General features: G+C 35.5%; 1 protein-coding gene across 3 annotated transcripts in view; it reads right to left on the bottom strand.

Moving 5' to 3' along the window:
* Nucleotides 1-26: 26 nt before the first annotated feature.
* LOC113433659 (rho GTPase-activating protein 7-like) overlaps nt 27-16,581 on the bottom strand; it is a 94,993-nt gene continuing 78,438 nt past the window's right edge. For all 3 annotated transcript variants that reach the window (XM_026696337.2, XM_026696338.2, XM_026696339.2), the window contains exons 9-14: nt 14,957-15,173; nt 7,728-7,842; nt 5,424-5,639; nt 4,628-4,845; nt 2,879-3,055; nt 27-2,544 (exon numbers count right to left, since the gene is read on the bottom strand). In XM_026696337.2, coding sequence (XP_026552122.2) covers nt 2,448-2,544; nt 2,879-3,055; nt 4,628-4,845; nt 5,424-5,639; nt 7,728-7,842; nt 14,957-15,173 — 1,040 coding nt within the window. In that variant the 3' untranslated portion in view covers nt 27-2,447. The remainder of the gene's footprint in view (nt 2,545-2,878; nt 3,056-4,627; nt 4,846-5,423; nt 5,640-7,727; nt 7,843-14,956; nt 15,174-16,581) is intronic.

Here is a 16,581-nt window from a genome sequence, read left to right as displayed (position 1 = left end):
GAACAAAGTTACCTGTGCTACACACATCAATACTGAAGTGACGAAGCGCTTCACCTTTTTATTAAAGGTTCATTGTCAATAAATCAAGCATGTGAACAATTTTTACCAGTTATTTTGACAATACAAGTGGATGAAAAGTAAAATACTGCAGCATGTTCAACATGTTAAACTTAAAGTACCAATAATATTAAATATATTATTTTCTTCCTCCTCTCCCCTCCCCCTTTTCTATAACTAAAATTGCTACTTAGCTGCTAAATATTAGCATTCACCAGCTCTCCATATCTAAAGATTTGTAAATTGATACCATCTGGCAAGAGGTTTTTTTGTTGTTGGAAATATATAATAGTAGAAATACAGAAGACTTCTTTTACAATGGCTAGCATTATTACACAAAATGTCTTTTCAAAAAAGGCACCTTTTATCAGCACAAATAAATCAATTTGGCCACTTAGTTATTCCTAATGAAAGCAATAATGAAATGCCTAGTAAAAATAGTTGTAATAAACATTTCGTTCACTGAAGGGCTTGTAGAATGTCATATTAATATGAAATGTATGTGTTATTATAATAGTATATAAATATCTACATCAAGTATACAATTAAGGGTTAGCTAAATATTTACAACACCCTAACAAAATAGCACGGATGGCAGTATGTATAAAATATAGCACAAAATAGAGTACCCAAGTGGAATGCTGCAACCAGCTTTTATGTTTTTAAAAAATCATTTTGTGCTATAACACATCAGATGGCTTGGCAGACTGAGGAAAATACCGAATTTAAAATCGTTACTAACTGCATGAAAACACACAAAATAGAGTAGTAGTTCTCCCCTGCCTTCTCCAGATTTATTTGTTTGTTTATATATTTTTCAGTTTCTCAGTGTGACCACCCTCCATCCATATATTAACTATATTTTTAAGATCCATCAAGGTGAGCTTGGTATTGGCATTTCCTGCAAGCAGCTGCACAAAACGCCACTGTAAAAATGAACATTGAACATCCTGAATAGGATGGGCTGTGACACAGGTGTGAGGTGTCACCAAAAATAGGGCAGATATTCACTTGAATTAGCAGGGTGGTTTTTTTAAAAAAAATCCCTTGTTACTGTATACACACACTGGGCAGTCATGTATCTTAATGTGATTGATTACCTATCAAGCTAACTGTAATGTTAGGACTTTTTGTTAGAAACTATCCATTAATTAGGAATTGTGGATTACAGGCTTATGCAACTGGAAAAACAGTATATTTTATAGCAAGTAATAAAAATACTAATTCTATAATACTTTGAGAAATATTTTTTAAGCTTGTGGAGCTAGAGGTAAAAAATGCAATCTGCATGCCAAAAGTTACTGGCAAACTTGGGGTAACTTATTTCATAAATGAAGAAAAAAATCTTTAAAGAGCTACACAAAATGTCCAAGATCAAAGTTCCATTGTACTGGAACGAGTGAGAAAAGACAATTAGACAGAAGTGGAGTGGTTAGAAAAAATCATTGTAGAGGAGTAAGATTATGCCAATGATTCGGCACAATGCCACAATATAATTTGCTATGTTTTGCATAGCAGATACAAACTGGTTTAGCATGTATGTAAAGCTAGTAGTTGTCTGAATCAATTTCTCATTCAAAATTTTTTTCATCCAGTATGGTAAATGAAAGCTACTCATGGATTTTTTTTAAAAAAAATTGAGATTATCTTCAAGTCAGTCTAACTGCATTTTTCAATATAAAAAAAAACAAATAAATGAAAACTGGGCATACTAAGTAAATACAGAATTTGAATCTAGTGTTTTCAGCTCCATGTATCACTATGTAGTTAGTCCTCGATTATTTCCCAAAAGTAAACATTTTCCATTTAAAGTGCCTATTCTGCTTTGAACATTGCCTTGAGCGTGTCTTATAAGGCAAATTGAAAAATTCCTGCATTAAAAATGGATGTATACATTCTCAAGTAGATTATTGTGGCTACTCAAGATACAAAAATCTATGACCAACATATATATAATGTAATTAGCTTAGCTTAGCTTCTTATACAAGCATCACTGTTTCCTAATATGTTACAATAATAAAAATAAAATCAGCATAAAAGCTGGTCAGGCTGTAAGCTGCTGATATAATTTTACTATTGCTTTCACATTTTCAATCAATAAAACATCTAAAAATATATCTCATTTACACAGTTAAAATAGACTGTTAAAAGATGTTCCTTTTAAATAAATTAAAAAATAATCAAAATAATTTCATTTTCTTGGCAAAACACTAAAATAATGTGTAAATTATTCAGTTGAAAGGTACGTTTACACTGAAATTTCATTTCTAAAATTCTTTGATAGCTTTATATACAGCTTTCTCAGTTAATCAAATTTGAAAATGGTAACTGAAGCCATCTTGCACTATCTTCGTCTCCAGAAGCATCAAATGGTTGTCTTTGGTTTAATTTCAGTAAGGGGATCCTTTGAAAGAATCTTTAATCCTTATCATGTCTGCAGCACAGATATGACCAAAAGCCCTCTTATACCATTCTGTGGTCCGCCCCCTGACAAAAAAAAAAAAAGCAATATTAGGAACTAGCATTGTTTGTTTCTGACTTCTTTTGGGGGGAGAGGGGTGTCATTTCACATCTATTGGTATAAAATCATTTTTAAAAAAAAATCACAATTCATATTTCTGTAACAAAAATAGACAGACTATATAATAAATAATGAACTATCAAGAAAATCATACTGCCACCATGACACTCTCACTCTCACTCACACTGATGATTATGAAAGTGGGTAATGAAATACCCTCAGACTAACAACTAAGCTCAGAGAGTATCAAGGCCTTCATAGGTAAAATTTTAGTTTCAAGGAAAGGAATAGAAGAAATACCTGGTATCTATTTGACAAACGTATGTTACTTTGGATTTCTGGGAACCAGCAACAACTTCTATAAGGTACTGGTAAAGTATGACTTGAACCAAAATCCCATTCACAGTAGCACCTTTGTTATCTGTTGAGGTAGCTGCTAGAATACATGTGCCACTTTGAGGATCAGTCCGCCAAGTCCTAGAAATAAAGTAAAAAAACCCGAACATTTCAGATTATGATTTCCTATTATATTTAGGAAACTAAACTCATATTAGCTACACAAAGAACACTTTAATGTCACTTCATTTATATCAACTTTCTAACTGTACTTATAATAAACAATTATAGTTCCCAATACATATATGCTGTGTCTGTGAAATAGTGTCAAATATAGGCAAAATCCAATCCAGATTGCAACTTCTATAAACAGCAGAAATGCAGGATTTGGCAACATAGCACCTACAGGATTGCAAACTTAAACTATTTTTAACTTAAACTTTTAAACAATATCTAAGATCTCACTAAACTGTCAAATCTTGCAATATATCAGATGAATCAGACAATCTATTGAGATTATATTATTTTCATTTGAAATACTGAGATTTTGAGATGAGCGCTCAATAATTCTGCTCCATATAGAAAAACAATGATTACCTGATGGGTAGAACAATTTGCCAAAGACTGTACATGACTTGCAGAACATGTACAGGATAACAAACTCTTAAAAGTTTTCCACTTGACAAAGTTTAGAATGCATGCAATCATCTGTCAATTCTGTCTTCCCATACCATCATAGATTTCTGTTGATCAGTTGATATCATAACCATAGTTGCAAATTATCAATTTTAAATGCTTTTCTATGTGTAATCAATATTTTAATAATTTGTCATTTACAAAATTTACTGTACACTCTTTTAATTTGTAGCAAAAATAAGTACACTACAAGTTGGAAATTTAATTCCCTTGTGGTTTTTTACACCTGTCAGATGTAATTGTTTTTTCCTTAGTGCAATATGCAAACAAACCAATTGTGCTTCGTTAATCAATATACCTAAATCAGTAGGATGGGGAGATTCAAAGATGGGGTGGGATGGGTTGGAAGGGATCTTGGAGGTCTTCTAGTCCAACCTGCTTAGGCAAGAAACCCTATACCATTTCAGACAATCAGTCCAATCTTCTTAAAAACTTCCAGTATTGGAGCATTCACAACTTCTGGAGGCAAGTTCTACTGATTAATTGTTCTATCTGTCAGGAAATTTCTCCTTAGTTCTAAGTTGCTTCTCTCCTTGATTAGTTTCCATCCACTGTTTCTTGTCCTGCCCTCAGGCGCTTTGGAAAATAGCTTGATTCCTTCTTCTTTGTGGCAATCCCTGATATACAGTATCAGAACACTGTCATCATGTCATCCCTAGTCCTTGTCATTAAACTAGGCCTACCCAATTCCATCAATTGTTCTTTATGTGTTTAGCCTCCAGTCCCCTAATTATCTTTGTTGCTCTTCTCTGCACTCTTTCTAGAGTCTCAACATCTTGTTTACACTGTAGCGACCAAAACTGGATGCAGTATTCCAAATGTGGCCTTACCAAGGCATTATAAAATGGTATTAATACTTCATGTGATCTTGATTCTACCCTTCTGTTTATGCAGCCTAGAACTTAATCTTTTAGGATTTTTTTTCCTGAGAATATGTATGACAAATAATACTGTAAAAAAAACATAGATCAACAAAGCTGATGTCAAAAAAAATGGAAATTTATTATAGTTTCTAACCTTAGGACCACATATTCTCTTGAAGGAAGTGGAGACATATTTGCTGTTGTGTACTGATAAATATCTGTTTCATCATCTACAATCTCCAGGATGTTTGTTTGTTGAAGATTCGGATCCCACAGATGTTGTTCCATCAATATACGGTGTAGAATAACTTTAGGAACAGCATCAATTTCAACAGAGGTTTTCCATAAACAGATGTGGTAGTTATCATCCACCTGAGAATATAGTCAACATATTAAGAAACAATGTGACAGACTTCTATCCTTCAATGCTTAAACAAATTAGGAGCATCATTGACTCAATATAAAGACAACTAAAGCAATTTGGGGACCAAATGGATGCTCCTGTAACAATGTTCTTTTAGAACAAGGATAATCTTATGTGCTTCACTAAAAATAAACATTGTAATAATATGTCAGGTAATGATTTAGAAAAGATTGTAGACAAAACTATACTGAAGAATAGGCCAATGGCATTTTTATCATTAAATGTTATATTATGTATTCCAGGCAACAGTAAAGAGACATTTTAGGCATTTACTGTTTTACATATAAAACAGTATTTTCACTCAAATTATGGTTGCAGGAATATCAGAGTTGAGACACTAAGAAACAGTACTCATGCCATTTTCAAACTTCAATAGGGATTTAGGATGGTTTAGGCTGGTTCAGTGCAATTTCTGTTCATTTTTATAGTTCTATAGAAGTGATGTTTCTGCATTTGGTTTTTAGAAAAAGCTATTGTTAAATTTAGGAGGATTCCCTGCTTAAAAGTGCCTTAATACAATAATTACCTTCTTAGATGCGGAGTCTACTCCTTCTAAGATGGAGCAAGTGACCCAGTTCTTGAATTTGTCTTTGGCCTCTCTGAGTAGGTCCTGCATGAAGTGTTCCAGGGATGACACTATATTAGAATATTTTATTAAAATGGCTTGATGTGGAGCTACTTCATCTAAATCTGCTTGGTTGTGTTCATTCTCATGCTCCTGATCAAAACAATAGTTGGGTACCTGAAAAAGAGCACACATATTTACATTGGCCTGAAATAAAAAGTAGCATTACTTTCAATAAGTACGGTAGTACATTACAGTCTTATGTACATGAAGAAAATACACCACCAAATCAGAAAGGAAATATGTATATATTCAGCTCATATAGGAATGGCTTGGCACTCTAGTTGGCTAGGAAATTCTGGCAGTTGAAATCTACATATCTTCAAACTGCTAAGGTTGAGAAATACTGCTCCAGAGACAAGGGTTTAAAGAACTGAAGAAAAGTATATTATAAGGTGCAAATTAGGGCTTAATAAGGTACAAAGGCAACTTTCATACCCTTGGACTTTTGTTCCTATCCCTTAAATTCATTGCCAGTTTTCCATACAAAGGGAAGAGGAGAACAAAGATCATGTTAAATAAGCATTATATCCCAACTCTGAAGTTCACTTTTGGTTCTGCACTTTGTACAAATTAGTGGCTGTGAGTCTCTCACATTCTGTTCTTTGACACTTCCTATCCAGACCCCCTTTCTCTCACATATTTGTTTTCTATCGTATGAAGAAATATTATGAATAAGTAACGTTTATAAACTGCAGAAAGCCAAATGAGTTACAAATATAGAAGACACTGAGCTGAGTCTAAATGATTCCTTATGAAAGCCCAGCTCATTCTCAGTTAACTTTTCTAATCCTAGCATGGATAATGGGTTTTTTCAACAGCAGGCTATTGCTTTTTTGTTTGTTTGTTTATTTATTTATTTTATTTCCTGCCCATCCTGTATCAAAACAACTCTTACATTTGTATAAAGAAACATTTTGGAACCAGGCAATATGACTACAAATGCTGCCATGAAAAACATGCTTTACTACCGTGGGAAACAAAAATATAGGCTACTGATCTATCAGATTCAGCAAGGCCTTTGGATAATAGCAGTCCCCTGAATAAAGAGGCATGAACCAAAGTTTTAGATAGGATGATTTCAAAATGTACTAGAACTATTTGTAATCCTGCTGAGCTGTTGCTGTGAAATGTGATTTTGCAAAGTACGTAGTTTTGACCAGGTTGGCTTCCTATCAGATGATTAAGCTTTTGTTGCAAAATGATATTGAAAATAGAGCAGAAGAGATGCCACAAATCTGTAAAAATGGGGTTAAATATTTATGTCCATGCTGTTCTTAAGCAGAAACAGGAAAACTCACATTTTCCCCATATCATTAAGAAAGTTTTAGATCAGTTTGGGAAAGATCAGCTTTTCTGTTATAAGCAACTAGAGATTGTCCAAGAAGGAATCAAGTAAAATACTCATATGGGGCAAAACAAAATGAAGACAATGAGATATTTTAATTTAAAAACAAAGCTTTACATTTCGAACTAATTCAAAACTGATATAATATCCATTTCACTAACATACACTAAATATTTTTTCTCTAAAAAAACTATTTTCCATCTGTGGAACTAAAGATAATGGTAGTCCTCAGCTTATGACCACAATTGTGACCAGATTTGTGCTCATAACTTGTTATATAGTAAGCCATGGCATCCATATGATCAGACCTGATTTTACTACATTTTTTGAGGCTGCCATTTAGCGAATCGCTGAGGTTTCCAAAAGAATTCCAAGATTGTAAATGTGAATACATTCTGCTAGAAATCTGCAAAAATGCTGGAAACCAACAAAAAATGTCACAAAACATGTACCAAGGGATGCAGTCATAAAATGAGCCAGTTGCCAAATATTTCACATACAATCGCTGATATTTTATGATGGCCAAAAGTGGTTTGTAGGCCATACATTAACTGTTCTGGGTTCCTTATATTTCAAATGGTCATTAAGCCACTGGCCTTAAGTAGAGATCTACCTGTGTCAGGAAATGCAAGCAAGTATAGTGATGAAGAGACACATAAATTGGTCTACTTCTAAGAAAAACTTAAAGCAGTAATTGTTTGCTATTTTAGTTTGAATTAGACCAATCTTGCCAGTAATTTGAAAAAAATAATTTAAAAAATAATCTGTTTCCCATTTCCAACAAGCAACATACTCAGATTCTACTTCCTAGATTTTTAGAGCAGACTTTAAAATATGCTTGAAAAAATACCACTTACCCCAAATAGTCTGTGGCACTGCATGATCATATGGGCCAGGCCATGCGTTGCAGCCAAGTTCTCACTCAAATCTCTCTGATCAGGTTTTCCAGTACTGAGCTTCCTTTGGCTAGATCTTGAAAAGGAAAATGTAACAACTTCATTGTTTTGATCACTGGACGCTAGTTCTGGTTTAAAAAATACATTTGCTACTTTGGAGAGAAGGACTAAGTGGAAAAGGAAGTGGTTGTATGTTGTATGTGGAAAAAATAAGAAAACAAGACATTGGGCAGTTATAAGCAGTAGATATAATTCCACCATCTTTGAACTGATATTGAGGGTCTGTATTTTGCAGGGGTGGTTCTCCTGGCTGGTTTCCTTGGATGGCAGGAGAAGGAGCCACTGAGCATAGCTTATGACGAGAGAGGTGTAAAGAGATCAGCAAGATTGGTCCCAACATCTGGGAGAGCAGAGATAAGTTGGCAGGAGTCTACAATACAGATGAGCATTGAACCCAATCTTAGGGTGGTATAATGAAAAGGGGGGAAAAACACTGAGACATTGAAAACAGTAAAGGATGTAATATAAATAATTTCCTGTGACAAATACAGGCTTGTTTCACACATTTATTTTCATTTCTAGTTACATCAAATAACACTTTAAAAACTGCATATGAGAATAAGCTAAACCAGTATAGTGGCCTTTTAATGTAATACTTCTTTTGTGGAACATTTAATGACTTCTATCCAAACAGAGCAAATGTTAGCTAATCTTGTTTCATTTAACACACAAAGCATTCATTTATTTGTCTAGTATCCTTAAAATATTTTTTTTAAGCTGAGCCATAAATTCAGAGGAAAAGCCAATCCTTATTTAAGAGTTCTCTATTTTTTGCCAGAGAGTATTTTTCATATTTAAAGCTTACTTGTGCATCTGGCCAAAACCTTGATTGCAAAGAACCTGGCATTCATCTTTACAAGCTCTATCTTGGAAAAAAATTTTAACATTTGAAGATTAGATAGTAGTAAATAGATAGATATGGTATATGGATGGATGGATGGACGGACGGATGGACGGACAGACAATGATAGACAGATGGATGATAGACAGACAGACACTGTTATTCAAATTCTGAAACCAGAGCTGTTAGATAAGGGCTTTTTGTTATCCTCACACTGATACCATTAATGAAATGATACAAATCATTGCATTACAACTTTATTATTTAAACTTCAAGATATTCATACTGAAAATGTCCCATTTTTAAAAGAACAGCTTCTTTACCTAGTAAGATAAAACCTACTATAATTTGTAGATAGAAGAAAAACCTGGAAGCATTGGTCTCCTCCGCCACCTATCTAAAACTTGCAAATCTCCATGGAACTACTAATTTCTTCTCCTGGAAATAAATACTATGCAACATTTCCCCTCCATTTTTCTGACACATTCCTGGCCCTGACCACATTTTCACTCTCTATGACTGACAAGGCTGTCTTCGTTTTTCTTTCTCTCCCTGGGGAATGCTGAACATCACAAGACTTGTTTTATTGCCTGATGCACATCTGGGATGTGTACGCCTCTTAAAACTGCATTCTTCAAATGCTTTACCTCTCTTCACCTCTGGCAGAAATTGAACTACTACTTATTTTTCCAGATCCCCATCCTGCAGAAATAAAACTTGCATTTCAAATTCCCAGAGCTGGCTGCTTGTGAAGGAAGCAGAAGGTGAGTAGAAAGGAGAAAGATAGCAGCCCGTGCACCTAATGGTGTGCAAATCATATAATTATAAACCAAGAATACCAATAAGACATTTAGGGTAAGTGAGCTTGAGATTGTGATTTTATTTTATTTCAAAATGACCGACTTAGTTCAGTGTAATGCTTGTTTTACAGCTGTCTTTCGCAGTACTCTTTTCAAACTTGGATACTGTCCTCTTTGTAAAAAAGAATTACCAGTCTGCATGGCCAGATTACCTATCTAGAATCTCTAATCTGTGCTCTCCAAGCAGAAATTAGGTGCCCAGTCCAGCCATCTATTGAACTGCTGTGCTACCAGCCCCCACTACCACAAAGATCCTACAGGAAATGGGCAGTATGGACAACATTGGGATCTGGCAGGGTGAGAGCTGTGGACCATAAACGCAAAGCTTTTGCTGTGTCCCAGCATACAGTGCCCTTCCTGACCTTAATAGGGACACTAAAGTGACAGGTCAAGGTAGTTGTGATAATGATAACTCAAGTAAGCCAGGGATCATGGTCCTAGAATCAGGTATTATGCACCAGTCACACAAGAAGAGCAAGGCATCCAAAAAGAGAAGCAGCCTTCTGGTTGGGGGCTCAGCTGTAAGGGATGTAAATTTAGGAAAGGATACTGAGGTTTTGAAAGAGTCAGGTGTCTACCAGGTGCTACTGCCAGCAGAGACAAGAAGAGTATTCTTAAAATAGTCAAGAATGCCAGCAAGGACTGTGACGTTGACGCTGTTATACATCTTGGTACAAATGATCTTTCCCAGAAGGATGTACTTTCTGTTCAGAAAGACTTCCAGAGCTCAGGGTATGAACTTAGTAAAATGGACTGTAGGCTTATCTTTTCAGAGGTTCTACCAATATACAAGGAACAAAAAGGGAAAGGGCAGCGTGTAGCAGAGTTTAATGTGTGGCGAAAGGAGTGGTGTAAAAAGGAAGGCTTTGGTTTTATTAGTCATGATGTCTGCAGCTGGTCCAATAAAAAACTGTACAAAAGAGATGTTTGCATCCATCAAAGAAAGGGACTGAGTTACTTGGCTACAATCTAATAAAAAAAACAGACCCCATAAAAGAGGAGGTGGAGTTGCACTGTATGTAAAGGACAACTATATTGCTGCAGAAATGCATGAAACCAAAGATGAAAACCTCCTAGAATGCATATGGGTCAATATAAAAGAAAAAAAGAATGACATGGCCACAGGAGTATATTATAGGCCACCCAATCAAGCAGAAAATATAGATATTCTTTTTGCCAGCCAACTAACAAACATATGCAGGAAACACACAACAATAGTAATGGGAGACTTCAATTATCCTGATATCAATTGAAAAACTAATTCTGCACCAAGTGAGAAAGCAAATAAGTTCCTACCCAACCTAGCTGACAACTTTGTTGTCCAAAAGGTAGAGGGTGAAACTAGAGGGACAGCCATACTGAACTTAATTCTTACAAACAGAGAAGAAGTGATAGAGGGAGTTTAAACTGCAGGAACCTTGGGTGAGAGTGACCATGTCATAATAGAATTCAAAATAACACAAACACAAGCAACAGAACATAATGACACCAGAGTCTTGGATTTTAAAAGAGCTGATTTCAATAAACTCAGAGAGAACTTGGGAAATATTCCATGGATGAAAATCCTAAAGGAGAAAACAACTCAAGAATCTTGGGAAACTCTAAAAAGTATGATCATAGAAGCCCAGACCAGCACAATACCACTGAGAAAGAAAAACAAGAAATCCAAGAAGAAACCAGCATGGCTGCACAAAGATCTCTCTGCAAATTGAAAGAAAAAAAGGACAAGTACAAAAAAAATGGAAAGAAGGACATACAACTAAGGCAGAATATCAGCAGATAGCCAGAATCTGCAAAGACAAAGTCAGGATAGCAAAGGCTCAGAATGAACAAAGACTTGTAACAAAAGTCAAAGATAATAAAAAACATTTCTTCCAACATATAAATAGCAAGAAAAAAAATCAAGAAAACAGTCCACTAAAGAGAGAAGATGGCAAGGAAGTAACAGGCAACAGAGAGAAAGCAGAACTGCTTAACTCATTCTTTGCATCTGTCTTCATGCAAAAAGAAACTATAGCTCAACCCACCAAAAGCATAACTGTAAAAGACAGACCAGAAATAAAAGTTAAAATAAGCAAAAAAATAGTAAGAGAACACCTGTCTGATCTTGATGAAAACAAATCACCGGGGCCTGATGGACTACATCCCAGACTTTGAAAGGAGCTGGCAGAGGTCATCTCAGAACCACTGCACCATTTCTTTCAAAAATCCTGGAGCACCAGGGAACTACCAGAGGACTGAAAAAGAGCTGATGTGGTTCCCATCTTCAAAAAAGGAAAAAAAAACAGACCCAGAAAAATATAGACCAATCAGTCTAACATCAATTCCCCAGAAGATACTGGAAAAGATAAAAAAAAAAAACAGATCTGCCAACATCTAGAAACAAATAAAGTGATAACTAGCAGTCAGCACGGGTTTGTTAAAAACAGATCATGCCAAACCAATCTTATTTCATTCTTCAACACAGTGACTAAATTAGTAGACCAGCAAAATGCTGTGGACATAATATATTTAGATTTCAGCAAGGCATTCGACAAAGTAGACCACAACCTACTTCTTAGTAAGCTAGAAAAAAGTGTAATAGATAGCACCACCACTAGATGGATTCACAACTGGCTGACAAACTGTACTCAACAAGTAGTCCTTAATGGGTCTAAGTCTACATGGAGGGAAGTAAGCAGTAGGGTGCCACAAGGTTCCGTCTTAGCCCCGGAACTCTTCAATATCTTCATTAACGACTTAGATGAGGGAATAGAAGGGAAACTTACCAAATTTGCAGATGATACTAAGCTGGCAGGAATAGCTAATACCCAAGAAGATAGGCTCAAGATCCAGATGGATCCTGAGAGACTCGAACACTGGGCCATATCTAACAAAATGAAATTCAATGTAGAGAAAAGTAAAGTCCTACACTTAGGCAAGAAAAACCAAAAGTACACATATAGACTGGGTGAAACCAGGCTCAATAGCAGTAACTGTGAGAGAGATCTTGAGAGTCTTCATGGACAACCAGCTAAATATGAGCCAGCAGTGTGCAACAGAGCCAAAAAAGCTAATGCAATCCTAAACTGTATTAACAGAGGGATACAATCAAGATCAAGGGAAGTACTAATACCACTCTATAAAGCCTGAGTAAGCATCCAGTTTTGTTCACCACATTATAAAAAAGATGTTGAGACTCTAGAAAAAGTATAGAGAAGAGCAACCAGGATGATAAGGGGACTGGAGGCTAAAACATACAACGAACGGTTGCAGGAACTGGGCTTGGCTAGTCTAGTAAAGAGAAGGACCAGGGGAGACATGATAGCACTCTTCCAATATTTGAGCGGCTGCCACAGGGAGGAAGGGGTCAAGCTATTTTCTAAAGCGCCTGTAGGCCAGACAAGGAATAATGGATGGAAACTGAACAAGGAGAGATTTAACCTGGAAATAAGGAGAAACTTTCTGATGGTGAGAACAATCAACCAATGGAACAGCTTGCCCTCGGAAGTTGTGGGAGCGCCATCACTTGAGACTTTCAAGAAGAGATTGGACTGCCATTTGTCAGAAATGGTGTAGGGTCTCCTGCTTGGGCAGGGGTTGGACGAGATGACCTACAAGGTCCCTTCCAACTCTGATTATCTGTTAATCTGTTAAACTTGTACTCAGATCTTAACCTACAACAGACATTCAAAGCCTATAAACTGAAGACTATTCAGCTAACTATAACATACAATGATGGACAGATATTAAACACATGTACAATCCATGTGATTGTTAATTCTCTGTATATTTATACATATATTCTGCATACACATATATTTACCCTGATTTCCCACCCCATGTCTAAAACAAAAATAACTCTTAACTTTGATCAATCTTAGGAATTGCAAACTAAGACGCTTTCAAATGTCCAACGTATTTTGTGAATTATCATATCATGCATTTTATATTACATTTTCCTCTATTTGATATATTACAGATATATTGGATTAAAATTAATATTCCCAGATGACTAAAGGTGAAGTCTACAAATATTTGGAGGAATCTGATATATTTGCTACAAAACATATCTTTCTCCATAACTACGGTACTCTTGTATTTTTATTTATTTCAAGGGCTTTAAAAGTTTGCTACTTGCTGTTTCTCAAGAAAAGTTGTATTAGTTAATTTTTTTTTTCATTGCATTGGTGGGATTGCTTCCCATATTACTCTGGTTTCAAATGGTCTTGTGGGAACACTGAATTCTGTGGCTATTTCCTAACCCAATTATGTCTCTTCCAGGAGGTGGAGCAATACTGGCAAAAGAATTAAGTCTCAGAGGAGTTTTATGTTCTTCTGTTATTAGAACAGTGTGGGAGAAAGCCACACTAAAGTGATTGATGACGCAAGAAGCTCAAAAAAATTACACACACTTAAAGTCTGCCTATTCGTCTGTATGGCCTGACAGTTTATATAATCTTCTGTAGTTTCTCTCTATACTCATCATAAACCACAAGCTTATAGGTTGGCAAACTAAACTGTCTTCAACTTCAAACAAACTTAGAATCTGGAATATCTTCAAGAAAGACAACCAGCCTATCAAAATGTAAACGGAGTAGTTTAGCAAAACATTTAACTATGGTTTCAAAGGGTATTTTCCACACAGAATCAAGCTTTCCATCAACCAGCTTTGTTCCTTGAGCGTTATTTAAACATTAGACAGGGTGATGTAGAATTAGAAGTATTCTCAATGAGTATACTCATGGACGAATCAGGTGGTTGGTTTCTTTTCTAGCACTCTCTGTGCTTATTTTATTAAAAACTGCATTACCATCCAACATATTATGATCAGGAAGGGTAATTATAATCAGAATTGCATATAGAACAGACAAATATACCAGTGATCCTGTTATCTGTCAGGGGAAAGAGTTATGTAAAATGAAGAAAAAAAAAGGGTAAAAAGTAGTCAACAAAAGGCAAGAAATAAAATAAAATATCCAAGCTTACATCAACACCATTCATTATATTGTTCTGTGACTTTCTGTCCTTGCTTCCGCCATGCCCAAACAATGCAGCAACAGTTCTTTTGGGGGCGGATGTCATCCAATCCCAAAATCCAGTTTTCTTGCTCCTCTCTTTAATTTCAATCCAGTCACTCTTTCATAGATTTTTTTTAATTCAGGCTTTATTTATTCTCCTTAAATGAACAAACTCACTCTCAAAAGATCTCAAGGGACAAACTTTTGTTCAGTACCTTGCTGTCCAGCATGCCATCCATGCATTGCAGTTCCCAAATGATAGTCCTTATTATCATTCAGTTACAATAAGTTATTGCCAAATAATTTACCAGGCACACTTAAAAAAAAAAAACAGCTTCTGAGCCATTTTGAAATTCATCCTCTGGATGGGGAAACAATAACTACAATGAACAAGCATAGATGCTAACTATAATTTAATTTAAAAAATACCTGGAAGATGAAGAACTATCTCTCCTCAAGGTGTTGAGGTGGAATAAAGATGGTGCCAGGCACACAGCTATATTGGTTGGAGTCATCTGATTTTTTTCCACAAATGTCACAACATCTCTAAGGAAGTACAACAGAATTTTCAGAGCTTCACGATTTTCATCTGGGAGAAGAAGAATAGCAGCTTGGGCAGCACAAAAGTGCTGATCTTTTGGTAGATCTAAAAAAAAGGAAGGAAACGAGGAATTAGATATGTTATCTCTAAAAGCATTTCTTAAACAAAATGTATATATTATTTATTTATTTGTCAAGCGATTATAAGATAACAGGTATAAGTGTAAACATAGTTATGAATACATGAAATGGATACATATAACAAAAATAAAAAGAAACAATAGGACAGGGACAGTAGGCACGTTGGTGCGCTTATGCATGCGCCCTACATTTATATTATCTATATTATCTTAAAAAGAAGTTGCCACCCAGGCCTAGTTTCCAGTTATATTTAATTGTGTTAAAATCTAAATTAAGGAATACAGAATATCCAAAAATTAATTGTAGTTAAGTGAACTAAATGGTGAATCATTACGAATCTTTGCATTTCTAAGAAAAAAATCAATAAAAGCTATTCTGCCCGACTCTAACTTGTGCCTTAGTTATACCAGTAGAAGTAATAATATGATTACATTAAGAAAGCATAGAATTTCCCAGTGATAAAATAATAATTTAAATGTCCAGAAATGAATTAATCAATTTAACAAATGTGCGTGGTCTCTTATTCAACAAATAACTATATGTAGCTAACAAAAAATATATACATTTTTTAAAAAAATCATAAAGCAACATCAATTTGATTCAGATCCACCAAGTACTTGACAACACAAAAGAAGATATCCATACTAAGGTCCACTAGTATCTCAGACCCAACATCTGAGGAGAAAACTAGGTTTTTATAGTCTCCCAGAAAGCCAAGAGGATTGGGGCCATCTGAATCTCAAAGAGGAGTTGTTCCATAGGCAGACTCTGGAAAACGGAAACCTCTTGTGTCCTATCAGATGATACTGTTTCAAAGAAAAAAATGGAAGCAACCCAAATTGACTTTTAAATCCTAACTTCATAAGTAGGGTCTCATGTTCAGCTATCTTCAGAACAGCAGAAGACAATACCTATATTCTGCACTTGGTCCAGAGTTGTGGCTGATGCTACACCCATAATTCAGCTGCACGCATTTTTAAGACTGGACTGCTCATTGGCCCCCAACTTCACACCAAATAATAAATGAAGTAAGTCTTACACAGGCCTTCCTTACATTAAGCAGCAGCAAATGGAGACTATGACCACTAATGCTCTGGTATCTTGTGGCTGAGCCTAGACAGCTAGAATTCAGTATTGGTACTGGACACTGAGGCTTCTTCCTTGAGAGTGAACCAACACATATTTTCCCATATTTCCCTATGCCCCCATTATTACTATGAGATCACTGCCTGGTCATAATTATAGATGACATTCCACCAGTTAATGAAGTTTTCCATTTATACTAGATGACCAAAATAGCTGTCCAATCTTGGCATCAATCACATGCTTGTGCAAGCATTTGAACCCACAATCTGATTACCTAGCCTAATTAC

The sequence above is a fragment of the Pseudonaja textilis genome, chromosome 2 (assembly GCF_049901715.1).
Source record: "Pseudonaja textilis isolate UNSWEBS1 chromosome 2, rPseTex1.2, whole genome shotgun sequence".
Classification (NCBI taxonomy): Eukaryota; Metazoa; Chordata; class Lepidosauria; order Squamata; family Elapidae; genus Pseudonaja; species Pseudonaja textilis.
Note: the sequence above shows the minus strand (reverse complement) of the source record. Positions and strands in the feature narration are given on the sequence as shown.